The following is a 19,149-nucleotide window of genomic DNA, read 5'->3' on the forward strand; positions in this document are numbered from 1 at the left end:
GCATATCTTCTTTACATTATGAATCTCATTGAAGATTAGAAAGATCAGAATTTTCCCTGCAGACATTCCTTACTAAGGTAAGCAGTCACTGATATGAAATATAATTGCCAGAAATTCATTGCAACATTCCTTTTAAGAAAGTAATTTACAAATATTTTATATCCCCTGATTGCTGAGTTCACCAGCTCAATCCAATGCTGATACACCAATGTGTCCATCATTGTGTGCTCACATACATTGTATATATTGTCTGCTCATTTGCTCTTCATTCAATGTTCATCATCAACAACAGTAAACATCTTAATTGACTGCCAATGGAGTGTTAGTACCCACTTAAACCAACAGGCTGCATTAAAGCTTGACGACTGTTTCTATTCCAGCCCATTTGTACACAGAGTGTTGAATTGGCTTTATCTCAGGGAAAGGCACAGATGCCAAGGCTGCACGCTGAGAAGTGCAGCCGGCTGCACGTAATGATGCCAGCAAGCTCGTCAGTAGTAAATACAACGTGTGTGGTGTATTGGAATGTGGGCCATCTCTTTGTGGTGCCGCTTGGCATACGGCCACAGGTAGAAGTCAATGACTGCGGAGTTGATGTTGCAGGTCTGTCCGTCTCTCTCGTGCACCAGCTTGCGAAGGCGATCTCTGATCAGCTCCACAGACCAAATCGAACAACCTCGGATCTCGACCTCTCTCCTGTCCCCTGACCTCAGCAGCTCCCCTGGTAGACATGGGAGACAAACGCACAACACGTAGAGGGATTATACCTGATTGTTTCCGAATGATTAATTTTGCTCGGACCAGAGAGACACGTGTGCACATCCGCTCCTGTCTCACCGTTGTCCAGCGCCTGCATCAGTGCGTCGGTGTACCGTAGTGCTCCGAGGTAGACGAGAGCCTGAGGGACCCGGTAGTCTGCAAACATGGTGAGCCAGTCCATGTCAATGATGTCACCCTCGCCTCTGGCCTCCATGACACCCCAGAAATCTGCCACCAGGATCTGGGCTCGCTTGTAGAACGAGATTCTCTTCCCCTGAAACAAACAGAGGGGCAACTCGCTACTCGCTACTCAAAGTGCTATTCGAAGAGTATGATATGCTCCCTGGCTGTTTGTCTAATATGAAGGGAGCATTCTTGCCACACTGTCTTTGGCCAGGAGATGGAACTCTCACGTCAGAATTCATATTACGGTCTTCAGATCACAGACACTTCCTACATGCTTTCAAGATGTTTTAAACATGTGTATTCTTAAAATACGTTGAATTAAAATGTCCTTCCAGTTGTGCAGTACACTTATTGTGCATTCGATGCATTTGAGAGAAACACTGAAGCAAGCATGGCATTGACTCTGTAAAATTAAAAAGATAAAACACCTCTGGGTTATCCTTTTCCAAATGGTGTGGTAATTACATTTAAATGTGTTTGTAAATAGACCACTGTGGCACAAGAATTCATGGCTATTTTAGTATCTCAGATGTAGTAAAGGGGTTAAACTTTGTCATGTCTTGTCTGTGAGCTTGTTCGGTAGTAAAACATCTAAAAATCTTATGAATGCTTCATGGGGAAATGATTCGAGCAAACCACGAATTCCCCAACTTGAAAAATGCCCCTAAGCCCTCTCTAGGTCTGACCTCATACTGAGCCGTGTCCCTGTAGGAAGGGATCTTCTCCACGATGAGCTCCACCATCTTCCGGGCGTCATTCCCGGCCGGGCTGATGAAACTCCGGAAGCTTCCGCCGTGATCCTGCAGCACGCGGCCGCCTTCAGTGAGCACCTTGATAGACGGAGCCGTGATGCGATGTGTTCAGGTTATTGCAATGAGTCGGCGGTTCAGAGCAGCATACCTTCAATTAGCGCGCATCATTAAGGGATTATAGTACGCTTATAATAATATTATAATAATATACATTAGGACTTATCAAATAAAATAAAATCTGTCAAGGAATATCATGGTATGTAAGGTTGAGTTTCATGTATTATTTCCACTCGTGTAAATAACACGTGCGTCTCCCCATATACGTATGCATCCAAGTTTTGTTGTTGTTGTTTTATTTTCTTCTTTATTTTATATTAATTTTCTGATTTCAATTTAGGATAGGAATTTATTAGCATTTTTTTGCTTCTACCTATACCTTTTCAGTCTTTCTCTTTTGTATATTATATAGGATAATGTTGTATTGTATTTGATTTGATTGACTGAATAAAATACACAAACAAAAATACACAAACAAATATGTAATGTAGGGATATAATAATCCGCTATGTACCTTCTTTGTTTCGTCTATTAACCAGAGAGATGAGATGATTGCTTTGTGCTACACAAGAGCTGTAAACGTTTTTCATGTGCTCGTACAGAAATATGAAAAACTAAAAAGACACAAGGCCACTACGCATCACCAGTGCTACCAATGTCAAACCATCAGCGTGTGGATTTGGATGACTGTCGTGTGTCGAGTGGCGTGGATGTGGGACGAACCTGGTGGCGCTCCTGAAGCATGGGCACAGGTGTGTCATTGTCTGATCGCAGGACATGTCCCAACTCCTCCACACTCATCTGGGAGAAGTACTTTGGATCAGTGATCTGTAAACCTGTGGTGGAAGAAGCATTCAGATCACAGTCTCAAAATATTCCCTCGCAAGTTAAAGTCCTGAAATAAAACAATTTAAAAGAACAGATTATGTATCAGCGACATGTAATGCAAGCTCCAACAGTATGAGTACCATACTAATTGTGCCAAACGGCTGTATTATATTATCATAATATATTCTGTTTATATCATTAACGAATACATGTAGGAGCATTTTAATGTTACAGTTTGTCAATGTGGAGCCACCTGTTGGATACCTTACCACTGGGTGGATGATAGCACTGCATCATAATTTATAAACATAGCATATGTGTTTTTATTGTAGAGTGACCAGTGCCTCCAGTTGTGAGGTAAATGGAGGAAAGCAAAACATGCAACAGTTCCCTCAGGAATGTCGTGGCATAGAAGCATAAAGCAGCGGAACATGTACATCGATTGCGACCTTGAGTAAATGTACAACTAGTGCCTGAGGAGGGGAGGATGATGGATTTTTATTTCATCTATCTTTATCTAGATAGGAACAACTGGAGAGAGAGAAGACACTCAAGCTACTGAGTTATGACGTCATGGCGTTTTATAATTACAGGAATATAACTCCACAGCAGCCAATTTTCGCTAGAAGTTCAAAAGGCATCATTTGTTCTGATTTCGTGCTGAGTCACACTCTGGAGCAGAGCTACCTGAGCTTTTCTGGCAATCTCTTGTAATTATAAAGGCCGCGGCGACCCCACATTGAGAGCACTATTCCATACGAGACTATAATTGATTGATACCTGGAGTCATTCAGGCTAATTATGAACAATGCAGTCGCATGCAGAGCTACAAGCAATTTCCCAGCAGTCTAAGTTTAAGTAAAGGGCACATACAAAATGAACGGCAATAGCAGTGCACAACAAAGGCACACAGAAAATGGGCATCGGAAAGGGTTTTGATTGTGTGTCTTTCTCTCCAGAGAGGAAGCTGCTGACAAAGAGGATAAATAATTCTGACATTTTATCACCCAGATTGTTTCATTCGCACAATCTTGGTATATTTTCTGTGTAAGTTTGATGAATCCTGCTAAAATGTTGCCCACCAAATGTGAGTAACAGCTATTACACATCGCCTCCACTTTGCACCTGAGAGAAAGGAGGTCGCTTATGTGTGAAATGACTGAAATACAATGTTCTCGTGAATAGATGAGATTCATGATGTATGTATTATGCTCTCACCTTCCTTCATGGCCCTGGTGATGGCAGCACACAGGGTCATGTAGCCCGTGTAAGTGGTCCCTTCGTAGGTCACCTCACACTGTTGACTTTCTTCCTCGGGCCAAAAGGAGAAGTTCAAGGTGTCGACCACAAACACCCAGTTCAAGGCCTGCAACGTCGAAGAATACAAATTATCAAAGGAGCAGAACGCAGCTACAGAGGCACAAGAATGGATGACATAATCTGTTTCAATGCCTTCATTTAGAGGAGATACATTGTCAAGCCTTTCACTCTGGGGATGTAAACTTGTGGACACAGGTGATGTCTCAGATTCTTGATGAAGTAAAAGTTGAAATGTCATGCTCTAAAATGATTATTGTCAGCGTTAAATTATCAAAGAATGCTCTATTATTCCCTTTTTACCAGTAACAACAATTCAACAATTTAGTTAATTTCAAATATTTTTTAGATATTATAATATATCATGTTTTTATATAAAATTGTTTACAGCAAATTGTCAAGTACCTAAAGCTGTCAGATAAATGTAGTACCTCTGACATATAGCGGGGTAGAAATATAAAGTGGCACAAAATAGAAACTCAAGTAAAACACAAGTAATATTAAGAGCGTCTCAACATTTCTTAAATAGTTGATATTTAACCACATCTCAAGCCATCAGAGATTCATCTTGCCCATATTATGAGCATGATTGGAGATATGAAATATGGACCCTCTTTTAATTCATTGCAACTGCAATGTGTACCATGTGATTCACTTATCATGGTACCGATACTGTATTTCTCTGGGTGGTCCTGGCTGTTGACAAACTCCCCTGGTCAGAGGTGGGTGCTGGAGCTAATGGGTTCGCCTTCTTCCAGCCGCCGGCGGTCAGATCCTCACTGTGTCGGAGGTTGTAGAGCATCTCCGCCACCTTCTGCACTCCTTCCTCTTCGACGAACACGTCCCGACTCCGCTCTGCTATGAACTGCCCAGACTCGCGTGGCAACAGAGGTGGCTCCATGATGGACGACTGCATGGAGAAGGAACACATTGACCAGCAGTCCCTACACAAAGGAGAGCACAATGAAAATAACCTCCTGTTTCCGCCTGCTGCTGTCCATCACTGGAAGAGTGACATAGGCCTATATATTTGCAATTGCTGACGACATAATTTGCTTGTCGGGTCCTTTATACTCTCAAGACATCGAAGCCAGTCCTTTTGTTTGAGGATTCTTGGTTCTAATGAGACACATCACAGTCTCTGTGAGCTGCTTCCAGGAGCGTGCATGGGTGGGTGCACAGGGAGATGTGAATGCAAGTGCCCTTTTCATACAAAAACACCAATCTGTTTAATCCATCCCTGAGGAAGTTCCATTCAAGAAAATAGTCTCCCTGCTCTATGAGATCATTCACAATGAAAATACATGAAGATGGGAGAGATGAGACAAAGCAAGAACATATCTTTATAAAAAGACATCTGTGCCCTTAGTGTTTTTATTGAGGACTTTGCTCTCCTTGCTTGTAGGCGCGGTGCACAAAACATAAAAGAACTGCACACAGGACCATCTCTGACCAATCCCATTATTAAAACTAAAAGAACTACATTATACCCTTTTTTGAGAACCTCTCAAAGCTGCCCAGCTCTATTCTATCTGAAGTGTTCAGAGGCTGTGAATGTGTTCCCCATCAGACTGATAACAGGATGCAGCCCAGCAGAGGGGCCTCCTGAAGGAAAGTGTTCACTGTCGACACATTATTTACTTTTTTAATCATGGGAAGAGCAGTAATGAGATGTAGTCAGGTGACCTGCATCACGTTTCACTGAAGGAGCAAAGTGCATGTGAAAACTGACTGGAGTATTCAGGTTCTCGAGTGACTCTCACCACTAATACGGACATTACTCAGCCATCACACCGAGGATTGATTTTCCGATACAAACGTCCCGTTGAGGGATAGTATAAGTTTTATTTTGTATTCATAAACAGACGATTGACTGAACTTACCGATGACTGCAGGGAAAGTAAAGTTAGCACCGATACGGCAAGCTCGCGTTGCTTCGCGCTTCCACTACCTGGTTTCTCGCTGTTGACCAATCAGATCGTCCGTTGTAAACTCATCCGCCGGCCGATAAGCCAATCAAAAGGAGCCAGGAGAGGAACCCGGAACACATGTTAACGTCATTACGTCGTAACGTAGTGGGACCCGTGGTTAGAGACGCAGATGTCAAACGTTTTATAGAAGTGATATGTAGTGGTGCAGTTTAAACCGTAACTGGTGTAGTTTCAGGAGCTGAAATACATCAAATAACAGCCCAATTAATAAAAGTCTTTAAAAAAATGTAATTGCCACAAAATAAAAGTGCAGATCCCAGTTTATTTGATGTGGAGATGTGCTGCTTGTCTTGATCATATGAAAACTCATATATTGGAGTTCTGTACAAAACAATTTGTAAATTAGATGTTGGGCTTTTTGCAGAGTTTCACCATTTTCTGGTATTTAAGACAAACATATGAATCACTTAGTCCAAAAATAATTACAGATTACCAGATTGGTGAAGATAACATGCACTTATCAGTGTGCAAAAAACTGATCCAGCTGCAAAGATTTTGCAAATAAAAATGCAAATTGGTTCAGTAAAAAGTGGCACCATCTTTATTCATTTTACAATTTGACAACGTGACGTCTACAGCATGGAGAGCAAACAGGTGCAGAGCACAGGAACTTGCAGGGACAAAATAGATAAGTTCAATATCATTTGTCAAAACTCAAATAAAATGTCAAAACTAATTTCTAGCTACACAATACCGTTTGTGAGTTGTTACTCAAATTATTTGAATTTATGTCATCACACAACTACCATGGATATTCTTACAAATTCTTCTCTGGTTTTAACAAGAGTCCTAACTTAAACATCTCCAAATCCATTCTAAACTTCCACATCTCTAAAATAAAAAACAAACAGTTTAAAATTCAAAGAAGTGTAGCTTACATTCTCTGCATGTTGCACAGTGGAAATGTGGTACAACTGTGTGTGAAGGGACTGATATAGACAAGCACTCACCCACACAACAGATTTGAACAGGAGACAAGCATACACATACAAGTCATAAAAATCCAAACCATCAAAAAATGAAGGTTATGTTTATTTGTCGGTCAGGAGACTGAAGAATATTTTGGTAGATGAGTGTTAAAAAACAAAAAAAACAAAGTGTATGCGATAAACTAATGGACCACAAAATGCGGAACATCTACTTTTTTTTTTATGCACAGGAATGTCGGACATGTTTCATTAAAAAATACAAAAATAAATTCAAAAAAGACACCCACAATCCAGAATAATAGTCTGAAGGGGATGTGTTGGAAAGGGGCAGAAAGGTTGAGGGGAGGGGGCAGAGGGGGGAAATCTGAGTTTGCTTCAATCTGAGTCTCCTGGGTCTACAGCAAATGACCAGAGTACTGCTTCACACTGAAATAAGAAGAGTGGACAAATAAATAAAATACACAAGAGGAACATTGCAATTCACAAGTCAATCACAGTGTAAATATATCGCTATGCAACTGTTGGAGGATGGAATCTTGGGAGGAAACGGGTGGGGAGGCGGAGCAGGGAGACCGAGAGAAAGAAAGACGGGCAGAGAGCGGGTGGTGGGGGGTGGTGGGGGATGTAAAATAAATGGCTGACAAAGTGCGGAGGAGGAGGAGAAGGGGGGGGTTAGTCCTTGTGTCCAAGCAGGTGCAGCACACTGAAGAGGGAAGGGAGGAAGGAAGAGGGAGGGATCAGTTACCATGGCAACACTACACTACTCATGAGACAGAGGCTGTCTTAGCATTTGGGCTAAGCTCAGATAGCATCAATAAGGAAGTAGTGTGCATTATACATGCCTACTGGTTGCCAAGGGAGACAGAAGAGGAGGAGCCTGTGCTATTTGGCAGACTGTGATTTGTTGTCGGTTGATCTAACTAAAAACAACAAAATCACTAGTCTTCCACACAGCAGCAGCCAGGGTTAGAATCAATCCACTCCCTGCTTCACAGTGAAACGGCTTTGATGGCAAATAGACAGTTTTTTTGTTTGATCGTTTTTTTTTTTTTACTTCCATCAAATCATATTAAATGGACAAATATGACAGTCAAACAAACATGTCGATGACATTGACCCTTAACAAGAAAAAACCCTATTGAGTTTGCTTACTCATTCACAGCCATTTCATGCAAGAGGAAGGTTTGAACTAGTTGCAGGTTGCACAGGGAAAAAGGAAGGGGGTTAGTGGAGAGGAGACAGCAGGCAACAGAAACACACAGCCCACAAAAAGTGGGTTCACTTGTATTAAGATGCAATTTCAGAAAAAGACATTCATGCATTCATCATCTTTACAGAATCTGTGAGGTTCAGAGGGTTTAAATAGTTCAACCAGAAACACAAAAGGGTTACATGTAAGAGAAGGAAAGCTTCTCTGAAATATCTGTAGATACTTTTAGCTGGCATGACTTTACAAGACTGCACTCTGAGACGGCTGCATTAGCAACATTTTACAAGAGCTCAGTGATGGAGCAATGTTGAAGCATACAGGAACTGAGCACAATTTTATGACATGAATGGTTCAACTAAGACTAGGGTGCTGAATCAAGACAGAATTCAGGGTAACGTCAGAACTTGCCTGTTCTGTAGGAGGTACTGGGCGTTCTGGATCTGATCCTGGGTGCCAGTGATAGTGATTATGCGGTCCTCAGAACCTTCCAGAGGCTCATCGATCTTGATGGAGGCTCCTGACTCATGGCGTATCTGTTTGATCCGCTGGCCTCCCTTACCAATGATGGAGCCAGCCAGCTGTCGGAGGGGTACAGAGAAGAGCATGAAGGGGGTCACCAGGAAAGAAAAAACAAGCTTGCAGAGAAACATTTTAAGCACTGGGAATACACGTGAAAAGATATAGCATGTACAATATGATCAAGAAAATATGAGTTTAAACTGTTTATTAATAGATGAATACAACGAGTCAAATTATTTTTGTAAGTAACACTGAAAGACTACTTGGGACTACGATGGGAGACTACATTATTGGTCATGCTGCACAAATAGTGGATGAAGACACAAACACAGGAATGTTATGTTGCCCATTTACTCACATCTTTAGGGATCGTCACTTGTGTGGTGATGACGGGGCCACCCATGTCATTATAAGAGCCACGTCCGCCTGATGGAGGGGGAGGGCAAACAGCCATACAGGGAAAAGAGAAAGTAAGTAAAGCACTTCAAATCAATCATCGGGTTGCCAGCATCATCAGACATAGCTCAGCAAAAATGTCATATCATTCGTATAGATATAAGGTGTAAAGACTCACCTGACGGGTAGCTATCCCAGGAGGAACTGTTGTCTGAGCAGGAAAGAAAGCAAGAAATCTCAATATAAACGTTATGTCTGTGACATGTCAGATCACACATTTAAATACTCAAACATGTGACTTGAAAATGTTCAAAATATCTTTTTCCGAAAGTCTTTTAATTAGCTCTCTGTGCCATCTTAAATATTTGCTGTAAACTAAGGTACTTTAAAGAGACAATTCCCCGTGCAGATAAGTAAAATGTAAAATGTAATTCCAATGGAAAGTACAAAATTGTTGGAAACCAAAAGCCATAAAGCGTAAATGGGAGCAGCCATGTCCTTCGAGCCACGTTGACACTATACATGTAGTCATATTGTCTGGGAACAACACTTTCAGACTAAATGCTGGAAATTAGTAAAACAATCCCCAGTGACGGCTCCACAGCAAGACAAACTGACGGCCTTCAAACCACATTCATAAGGAACAGACTCAGTACTTACCATATCCTCCTCCACTCTGTAAAAAGAAAACACAAAAGGGGTTACATACGGTTCAGTTGATTCTCTTCATCTCTACAAATCCCAGATGAATGGACAGAGGATTGTAAACCCAAATGTATGGATGATGCAGCCGCTTCGTCCATTAAGTAGACTCGACTAAAAGCCACCCAGTTTGCAGCCATAAGCCAGACTCCTCCTCCTCCTCCCTCCCCCTTTCCTTCTCTCCTTCCATCTCCATCAGCCCCCATTTTCACCTGCTATTCAACTGCGGCTGTCACCAGGGCAACAGGCAATTCAAAAAGCTGTTGCTGAGCAACGGCAGGCAGTATCCTGCTAGCTCTGAGAGAGAGAGAGAGACCTTCCAGTCTGTCAACAAAGCGTTATTATTGCCTAGCAACCAACCATGGCCACCCCATCCTCCCCACCCCCAACATCCTCCCTCTCTTGCAGAAAAAACAGGCTGGCCATGAAACGTACAAAGCAAGAGGGCAATTATAGCTGATTTTATGGGGTATTTCCGACTGTGTTGATTAGGGCCATTTGGTGGGATGGCTCACACCGTGCAAAAACTAGCTTGATTGCGTGGCCAGTGTTCAGATGAGTGTGTGCACATGCATACGAGTGACCAGCTTGTATCTTCAATAAACTACTATTATCATTACAGCACATTCGCAGCATATTGCCTGGAGCTGGAACAACCAGAGTGCAAGCCTGAGAAGACTGGCACCCAAGAACTGCATGCAAGGGTCACTAACCATGTTATCGCTATAGCGATCTGGTCTGCCTCTTCTGTCACTGTTGATGAAATGATTGGGGGGAGAGGAGGGGGAGGGAGAGCGAGAGGGAGAGAGAGAATTGTGTATAAAGAAAAAGAAAATGCTTAAAAAAAAAAAAAGCGTGACAACATTTCGAAGGACATTTCTGGTCTAGGTCAAACTGCACACACACGCCGAGCAAGATTACAGTATAAACACATTTCCTCTCAGCCATCTTCCCACACAGTAACAGGAACAGCTCTGACAGTGTTATGGTGAGAGAAGTGACAGGTGGTGGTGGTGATGATCAGAGCCAAATGCTGCGGATTTCCCCCCCAAAACAGAGCGCAAATAAAGGAATGTGCTGAAGAAATGGGTTTCCAGCTTTATCTGGTATTCTTGGCGTTCCTGGATATTACCTTCATGTGCAACTACAGTCTGAACATAACTTAATACGACTTGTTGCTTTAGCGTGACAGTTCTTCTGTAGCCACGTTGTACTAAGACATTGGCATTAACTAGGATTGTATAAAAACATAGGAGATATAAACCCATTGCCATTATTACGTGTCTTACAAGAATTATATATTTATATCCATTTTATTCTCTCTGAAAGTGGACAGCTGACACCAAACCAATGCCAGCTCATGATAGGATTCTGGTTTTGGGGTTGTGTAAAAGTCTGCCAGAATGTTGCATTCAAAAGCAACTGCACATAAACAAACTGACTTCTCCAATTACAGTCAGCACGCCGTTTTGCAGGAGACTCAAGTGACACATCAGCACATGACCATCATATACACCACCTACCAACTGCCTTCTCTCAACCTGGGAAGAACTGGGCCTGAATAGCAGATTGGCTACTAACACAGGAAAGAGTCGGTTATACAATATTAGTATTGTTACCTACAATGTAGGAAAAGTGAATTGTGAGAATCGAGAATTTAGAGCTGACAAAAGTTATTTTACCTTTTTTTGGGTCAGAGTTAGGAGAGCAAGTGGATAAGCAGGCATATTCAACAAAATGCAACAATAAAGTATTTTCACAGGAAGAAATGGGACGTGTAGGAATACCTCAACAAAACCAACTTCATTAATTCTTCATGTCCAAGTATTTATGACTGAAAATTATGTTGAACACCAGTAAATGATCATGACTAGGACCAATGGGTAAAATGCTATTCTAAATTAGGAGGCACCACTCAAAAGTATTAATGAGGAATTTTTGATTTGTCGAATTGACTTTACAGAGCACCTACATATAATGAGACAAATCTAAGTCACAAACAATGACAGAACATCAACATTTCAAAGTATAGGATAAGTTAGGAGGTTTGGGCAAAAGTTTAGGGATGGAAACTTACTTGGACCTGTCATCTGATCCACGGTACGAGTCATAGTAACGATCTTCTCTGTGGGCAAGATGGAGATGGGGGGGGAAAAGACAAACACACCCAGACACAAAGTGATGAGCACATAGCATTTATAGAACGATAACGTGAATACAAATGTTTCCAGAGGGGTGCATAGTGCGACACTAGAGTAAATGCAGAATATTGGACTCAGTTTAAGCTCTGGAAGAGAAACTCTGAACCGGGCCTAGTATGTCAGAAATATCAAACACTTAACAGGACTAAAAGGACTCAACTTCAAACCGAGTAGGATCATGAAGCCACTTGACACTTTAGTGTTCAGTAAAACAAAGAATGTCTCTATGATTGTATCTGTAGTGGGCAGAGAAACATGCCCATTGAACGTACGGGTAACGTTTTAGAAAAAACTACAAATTAAGGTTGTACACAATCAGTGGCCTACGACCAAATCTCAGAATTGCATATTTTACTGAAACGACACCGAACTGTATCTCACACTATATTGTTTAACTTTAATTAATCAGCTTTTTACATTTGTCATTAACTGTTGGAGGGATCCGTACGGATTAGAAAAAGCGAAGTAGAAGAGCAACAGCTGGTAGGTCATTTTTTTCTTACCCCCCTCTGTGTGGGTGTCCCATGGGCATGTTGCGTCCACGGCCGCTCCCCCTGCCAACCCTACTTGGGTGGGGGGGTGGAGGAGGACCTCTGCGAGGGCTTATCTCCTCGTATTCTCGTCGGGAGGGAGGCATGGGTCCCCGCCCCCCTCTGCTCGAGGGCATTCGATCAAACCCACGGTCTCCACCGCTGGACCTGCCCCCACGCATGGGGAACCCTCCCATAAGCCTGCGACCTCCTCCCCTCTCTTCAAATACTACGGTGAAACCACCATATTCATAAGTTTCGTCGTAGAAGTTAGGGTCGTACGGCTGTGCACGGCCCTTTATGGGAGCCTAGACAAGAAGGACAGATGGGAGTTCAAAGATATTTGAAATGCAGTTTACAAGAATGCCGATGGGGTAGGAATAAATTATTATTAAACAACTATTTATTATATATATATATATAAAAATAATACAATAATTATATATAGAAAAATGACCCATGACCCACTTGATTGTCCTCTACATTGCAACATTTTATATTTCCAACAATCAATGCACCTTCAATCTAAAGACGTGCAACATGTTGAATCCTCCTGATAAGTACGATACTGGCCAATCACAAAAAGGCTTTTGGACCACTTTAAAAAGCTACTCACTTCAGCGATGAGCTCCAGCATAGTCTTGATACACTCAACCACTCTCTCAGTTTTGCCGCCAACCAGCACCACACGGTCTGTTGACTGAGGACAACACTCCTGAAACAGCTTGATGCTGGTCTTTGTGTTCTGAGAGACAGATAAAAGGCACACATGAGGATCACAGAAAGAAACAGAGCTACTGAATGATAGAGCAGCTGATTCTACTGTAGAAAAACATAGTTTACACATCAGATCACGACTGTCATTACATGACTATATTTTCCCATGAAATATTCTAGGACATTAAAATTGAGCCAGAGGAAAATAAGATAAAGAAAACACAAACAAGCAAAACCATAAAAAACTAGATTAACGAGAGACAAAATGATGCCCCGTTATAACTCCAGCTGGGTTTAATCCAGTCCTTTCACGAATTGTATTGATACAACTGAAAGACCGGCAGCGACAGAATCGATGTTGTACATTTCTCGCACAATTCAGTCTGCAAACTGAAAAAAACTGATCCACAAATCATTGACATACCTCTCTGAGCTCCTTGATCTTGGCTCCCTTCACTCCAATGATGGAGCCAGCCAGACTCTGGTGGATCAGCAATCGCAGCTCACAGTCAAAATCCATACCATTGTACTGCTGGTACTGAGCAAAACATTTCGCATGTTAGTACTTCGGCACAAAAGAGTAAATAAAAGTCGTCAGTAAAAACAGAAGTTGCAGATACAGGCAACCTTCTTGAAAAAAATACTCTAAACGGTAGCGCAGATACACGCAAACATGTTTTGAGTCATTCCAGTTAAATGGTAAAAAAAAAAAAAAAATTAAATGTGAAGGCGCAAACCATACAGAAAAGCACAAAACTTAAAAAGAAAGTAGAAAGCATCTCTGTTTAGTTCATTGGATTCAAAAAGACGTGATATGAAGAGCAACAACAAAACAAGTTCAACAAGTCCTCACCTCTTCCAATGTTGGGATAATCTTCAGCAGGATTTCTCCAATTGTCTCGATGTCGGCACTGATGCTCAGGATGCTTCATAATTTACAAAGATGATGGGGTCGGGGTTGCCAGCAAGACATCCCAGGGGAAGGGGAACAACATTTGAGATTAGAGAATTCATAACATCCCCAATAAGGTCATAAAAAACCCCAGTTGTTACATTGAACCAACTCCCTACTGAAACTAACACGGCTATATTGTCTGTTGAGATCCAGTGTTTTCTAAACTTGGTCATGGTCACTGATAATTCACCCTAGTAAGTGAAAAAAAGTTGGTACCCAAATATGCAATGAAAGAAAACACTTGTTTATCCAGAGAAAGGAAGAAAAGACAAAATAAAAAAAGGACCCAAAGAAAAGTGACTGCATTTGGTGACCACTGAGGGGGCGAGACGGGGGGAGGGGAGGGGGGGGGGGTAAATCTGGGGAGGATCTGGCAGGAATAAGCACCAAAGGTGCCAAAGAGAACTCTATAGTCCTAAAGTATAGCTGGGTGGATGCACACCACAAAGCCTTCAAAGACCACCAATAAGGTGCCGAACACCACATAGAAAGATTAGGGAAGATTGAGAGAACAAATGATCCGCTCTCCTATTTTTAAAATCACGTTTACCAAAGCATCCCGTCTTCAAGTAATAGCCTGGATAACAATTTTGATGCTTCATTTTGACCAATGATAATATATACAATTTTGTTGTCTGCACCCACCTAGTTAAACAATAAAATAAACAATGAATTAACTGATCAAGAGAACTTGAGCACAGTTTGTACATGGAAGTAGAATGGTAGACGACTGAGGGAGAGCAACAGAGCAGATTATACCATGGAAAATTAAGTTTGCCACCGCTATTTTAAGGTGATGGGAAAAGCAAAAAATATAACACCAAAGAATGCATGGATGACTGAGGCAGAAAGATAATCTGTACGTTAATTAGCTCCAGTAGTCAATAAGAAAGTTCAGATGAAGCAGAAGACAGAAAAGAAAAAACACATACAGACAACGGAATCCTAGCTTGCCTTTTGCATTTCAGAATGGATGGAAATCACGAGTCTGAGTACAATTCTAGCATTTTAAGGAAAGAATGGGATGGTACGAGAAGCAGGTGAGCTTATGAAACTAATGAAAAAACAAGAACACCAGTATATCCACATGAAGGGGGGGAGGGAGGTGAAAACGCAAAGATAGTGGCAGATAATAATCAGTGAAATTAAAAATGTAATTAAATAGAAAGACATATTGCACAGCTTAAAGCAAAGATAACAAATAAAAAAAGACTGTGGCAAAGTGTGAAGAAAAAGAAGAAAAAAAACTTACAGCACCATTACAAATAAATAAGTTTCTCTTAATGTTGACGTGACTTTAAAAATGGCATATAAAAGGATCTCGACATGGCTTTTACAGGCAGATTTGGACATGAACGCATTTAGGCATTTTGAATCAGGCTAAAATGCTAAGAGAACAAGTAGGTTAAAATACAGTGACTTGACAGAGGCAGGATGACTATTTATTAATCATCTCTTCTTGTTTGTTTGACCTGTAGTCAGGCAGTGAGAGGGAGGAGCTTAGGGACATACCGCTCAGGCCCACTGCTGTCTGGGACTGACACACTGGCATTGTACTGGGCGTGGAATGGGCAGGGGCCAGGGCCATTCGAGCACAGATGTCAATCAAGTAAGGCGCCCATTTAGGGACAGGGCACGATTATGGACAGGGCCAACCAGGGTGTCAGGTGGGCGGGCGCAGGAGGGGCCATCCAGAACATGGGCAACAGAGGAGGAAGTGGGCAAAAGTCAACAGTAAAATAATAAACAAGGTAGAGGGAAGAGGGAAGAGGAATACATTTTTAATATACAGGCTCTACACTGTTCAAATGTGACTTTAATTTGATTCTCTCAGAGATAAGTTTGTCAAAGAGAGAACAGGAGAAAATGTGACATAGGAAAATGGGTAATGGCATATTAAGAACATAAGTTCAATGTTGGGGAAAAGACCAGAGACAGTGATAGAGGGGGGTAGAGCAAATTGTGGAGGGCTAGAAAAAAGGCAATGACATTGAATGATTTAAGAATGGTCAGGTTGCCTTCTTAGCTGGCGTTGCAGGTGGCCTCATGAATACCGCACTGTGCCAATAAATTTAGATTAACAGGAGCATCAGTGTTGCCACAAAAGCATTGTTAAAATAAATGATCACGTTGGAGAAACCAACTGACATGAAATAGGACTTAAGTAACAAGGGCCAGTTTAGCTAAGGCAATCACATGATTATTATATGGTAATAAAAAGATAAAAATCAATTCCAAATGGTTCGTCTGACATTTTCATGAACAGAGGGCTACTATCAATACTGGCATCAGCTAACCACACCCCATATTAACAAAGAAGAAAAAGTTGCCAATTACCAAAGCAAGTCCTATATAGGGGCTGGGTATGTTAGGAGGCTGAACACCAGTGAAGGGAAAAATAAATAATAAATAAAAATCCTGGGTGTACAATACGTATAAAATGTACTCACGTCTGTACGGAGGGCTTTGATGTTTTTGCCAGCCTTCCCAATTACAGCTCCTGCATTCTGAAAAAACAGAGAACACTTAACTTAGAGCTGTATAGCAGCAGTGAGTCAAAAGGGACAAGAAAGATAGTAAATGTAAACGCCCCCCCAATTTTGGTAATGAAATATGGATTCCAATGTTTTCCATTTGTGTCTATAACCTATTTAAAAGGAATTCAACCGTCATTTCTAATGATTTATGACATCCCAATGCACTCGAGACATTTATGTTCTCTCTACTTCTAGCCATGATTGAACCATTTCCATTGAGGTGCCTTGTATATTGAAGCGGGAAAAAAAGCCAGAAACTGCATCGGGTTAAGAGGTTTGAATCTTGAAGTAAAGTGTTTCTGTGTCACAACGCCTGAGTAGCATGGACATACCGTTAGCAAGTTCATTCTTCCTAACACAGGCATCAAACTCACAACCGTAGACACCAAAAGCAAGTCAACATATTGGTGTACTTACTTAAATTAATAGACACGGTGCTAGAGAATATTTGAATTAATGTCAAGAAAAACACAACACCTGCACCTAAAAAGGTTGGAAAATAATTATTCAAAAGGCAGAGATGTGATTAGGAAATGGAAAAATGGACAGAGTACAAGAAATCCAAGTTTCTAAAATCAAGGCAAATTGGTTTACTTTGCTCTGCAGGAGGATTCGAAGCTCAACCATCTCGTCTGAGTTCCTGGAGCGCTTGAATGATTTCTGATCATCTGCATCCTCAGCAGGGCGCTTACCTGGCATAGGGAGATAAAAACACACGAAGAAAATAAACAATCAAAGACGACAGAAAGCAGTGAAAAAGTAATCACAAAACTCTGGTTGCATAACATGCACTGATCAATTTGTGCAAAACTAGGAAAGAGAATGAGATTTTTTAAATGCATCTATGAAGACAAAGTTTGAGAGGGGAGCCCAGATCAGACATATGGCTTAACTGCCGAACAAATGCAAATACATTTTCGGACAACAACCCCCAAGAGGAATGCCAAGTGAAAATGTTTAATCAAAAATAACTTGCAGTACATGCCAATATCTGAGCTGATGGTCATCAGATCAACACTACCATTGTTATCCTTTCATTACAAACTATAGATACATTTCAGATGGACAGATTTGAAAACAGTCAATAAACTGGTGTAATCTGACAACACAACCAACAATGTGAAGAATCTGGGTTATATACCGTTTGTCTCTGTGTTGCCGAATGAAGTATCGTCTTGCTGTTCAATTTCCGTCTCCATGGTCTTCTGAGAGTGAAGGCGATGGGATGGGCAACACGGTCCGGGGAATAGGCAGTGGCGGGAAGAGAGAAGCAGGAAACGGCCCCGGTGAGCTGTGGAGGTCTGTCAGCATTGTGAAAAGGAGAAAAGAAATAAGTCAATTCAAGCTGTGAGCTGGAGATCCAGCTATTGAAGAGCCTGGGATGAGATGGCGAGGAAAAACCAGCACTCACCGATATTTATTACAGGGACAAGGGCGTGCCGATAGGCGGAACTTAATAAGCAAGGACCAAACAGCTGCTGCGACCTGTCGGGGAGGGAGAGGCTAGTTGAAATACTGAAATATAGTGTGACAAAAAGGCTCGGAGACAGCAAAGGCACCAATTACGATCACATACATGTTACTCCATTCCCGCGTGTGAATCGCCGTGATGGATATTTACGTGTAGTAACGTTTCAGGTCAACTCTCGTTTATCCATTCAGCGAGCTTTACATTCAGTATCTACTTGAAGGGCCAGTTATCATTATAATGTAATCAGTTATGGCATCGTAACAACACGATGGTTTAGGTGGCGAGGTCATTTGCATTGTTTCGGAAACTCGGGATCTGAGTCTATCAACCAGCGATGAACCAACAATATTAACGTCAGACACCGGAACTATAAACATTAATGTTCCAAATTAAATTTAAATGTACCAACTTCCATCTTAACCGGCTAAACACGATGGTTTGCCAATGTCAAGCAATGTTTCAATTGAACAACTGAAGTCACAATGTAACCACCGGTTAGCGCAGTTGTACCAGCTCGGTTAGCTCGCTAAGTACCGACATCACCCGTGCGCTAACCCACAGCCCGGCTAGCGGAGCTTCGTCGTGTGACGTGAGGTCTAAATTTACGGCCATGCACGGTTTTCAAACATTTCACTAGTTGTATCGGGGTCGAGACGTTGCGATGTGCCCGTAACGTAACGCGGGTGGGTTGATAAAACACGACCTATCGACCCATACAAAGACCAGTAAGAACCACTCAAGCTAGCGACGAGCTAACTTCGCCATGTTGCCGTGGTTTCTGTTGGGCTCAAGGGGAGCTACCGTGAGCTAGGCCAGAAAATTAGGCGGCGATGCACCGGACACACAATACGGGAAAAAGAGACTGCCAAAGACGTATTTGTTGTATATTACCTGCGCACTCAAACTACATTACGCCCAAGGTGGCATCGGAAAACTTAACAATATCGTCAAAATACAAACCTGCAGTGCACACCTCACTCGTTCCCCTTCCTTCTCTACCGAACCTGGAAATGTCCACGTATAGCTGAAGAGCGCCGATTGGTTGAACGGAGAGCAAATCAAAGAGACGGGAGTCGTCATTGGCTGAACAGA

The 19,149-nt window shown here is 41.8% G+C and overlaps 2 protein-coding genes across 4 annotated transcripts; both read right to left on the reverse strand.

The window, feature by feature from the left end:
• Positions 1-141: 141 nt before the first annotated feature.
• On the reverse strand, positions 142-5,834 carry qng1 (Q-nucleotide N-glycosylase 1). Its single transcript, XM_056419399.1, has 7 exons — positions 5,783-5,834; positions 4,611-4,809; positions 3,801-3,947; positions 2,478-2,590; positions 1,632-1,775; positions 838-1,033; positions 142-721 (listed from the first exon to the last, which is right to left on the reverse strand). The coding sequence occupies exons 2-7, from the start codon at positions 4,798-4,800 to the stop codon at positions 492-494; spliced, it is 1,020 nt and encodes a 339-aa protein (XP_056275374.1). The 5' UTR covers positions 4,801-4,809; positions 5,783-5,834; the 3' UTR covers positions 142-491.
• Positions 5,835-6,408: 574 nt separating this feature from the next.
• hnrnpk (heterogeneous nuclear ribonucleoprotein K) lies at positions 6,409-19,092 on the reverse strand. 3 transcript variants are annotated; one of them, XM_056418794.1, is made up of 17 exons: positions 19,018-19,092; positions 17,998-18,071; positions 17,728-17,887; positions 17,181-17,278; positions 16,500-16,556; positions 15,562-15,605; positions 13,948-14,020; positions 13,519-13,632; positions 12,994-13,122; positions 12,351-12,685; positions 11,724-11,771; positions 10,360-10,399; positions 9,605-9,620; positions 9,123-9,155; positions 8,907-8,974; positions 8,438-8,607; positions 6,409-7,522 (listed from the first exon to the last, which is right to left on the reverse strand). In XM_056418794.1, exons 3-17 carry the CDS (start codon positions 17,783-17,785, stop codon positions 7,492-7,494), a joined length of 1,314 nt encoding a protein of 437 aa, XP_056274769.1. In that variant the 5' UTR covers positions 17,786-17,887; positions 17,998-18,071; positions 19,018-19,092; the 3' UTR covers positions 6,409-7,491. The 3 variants fall into 3 exon arrangements, with proteins under 3 accessions (XP_056274769.1, XP_056274770.1, XP_056274768.1); XM_056418795.1 differs by having other exon boundaries at positions 6,409-7,245; positions 13,519-13,626; positions 19,018-19,088; XM_056418793.1 differs by having other exon boundaries at positions 6,409-7,245; positions 19,018-19,088.
• Positions 19,093-19,149: the final 57 nt, after the last annotated feature.

The sequence above is a fragment of the Pseudoliparis swirei genome, chromosome 7 (genome assembly GCF_029220125.1).
Source record: "Pseudoliparis swirei isolate HS2019 ecotype Mariana Trench chromosome 7, NWPU_hadal_v1, whole genome shotgun sequence".
Lineage (NCBI taxonomy): Eukaryota > Metazoa > Chordata > Actinopteri > Perciformes > Liparidae > Pseudoliparis > Pseudoliparis swirei.

What these genes read in the sequence shown, in the direction of transcription:
- qng1 (XM_056419399.1), bottom strand. Translation starts at nt 4,800, where the DNA reads ATGGAGCCACCTCTGTTGCCACGCGAGTCTGGGCAGTTCATAGCAGAG. An exon ending in CACCAGGGCCATGAAGGAAG is followed by an intron (nt 2,591 to 3,800) that starts GTGAGAGCATAA and finishes CTTCCACCACAG; the next exon opens with GTTTACAGATCACTGATCCA. An exon ending in GGGACACGGCTCAGTATGAG is followed by an intron (nt 1,034 to 1,631) that starts GTCAGACCTAGA and finishes TGTTTGTTTCAG; the next exon opens with GGGAAGAGAATCTCGTTCTA.
- hnrnpk (XM_056418794.1), bottom strand. Translation starts at nt 17,785, where the DNA reads ATGGAGACGGAAATTGAACAGCAAGACGATACTTCATTCGGCAACACA. An exon ending in TGCTGGAGCTCATCGCTGAA is followed by an intron (nt 12,686 to 12,993) that starts GTGAGTAGCTTT and finishes CTTCTTGTCTAG; the next exon opens with GCTCCCATAAAGGGCCGTGC. An exon ending in CAGTACCTCCTACAGAACAG is followed by an intron (nt 7,523 to 8,437) that starts GCAAGTTCTGAC and finishes TTCCCTCTTCAG; the next exon opens with TGTGCTGCACCTGCTTGGAC.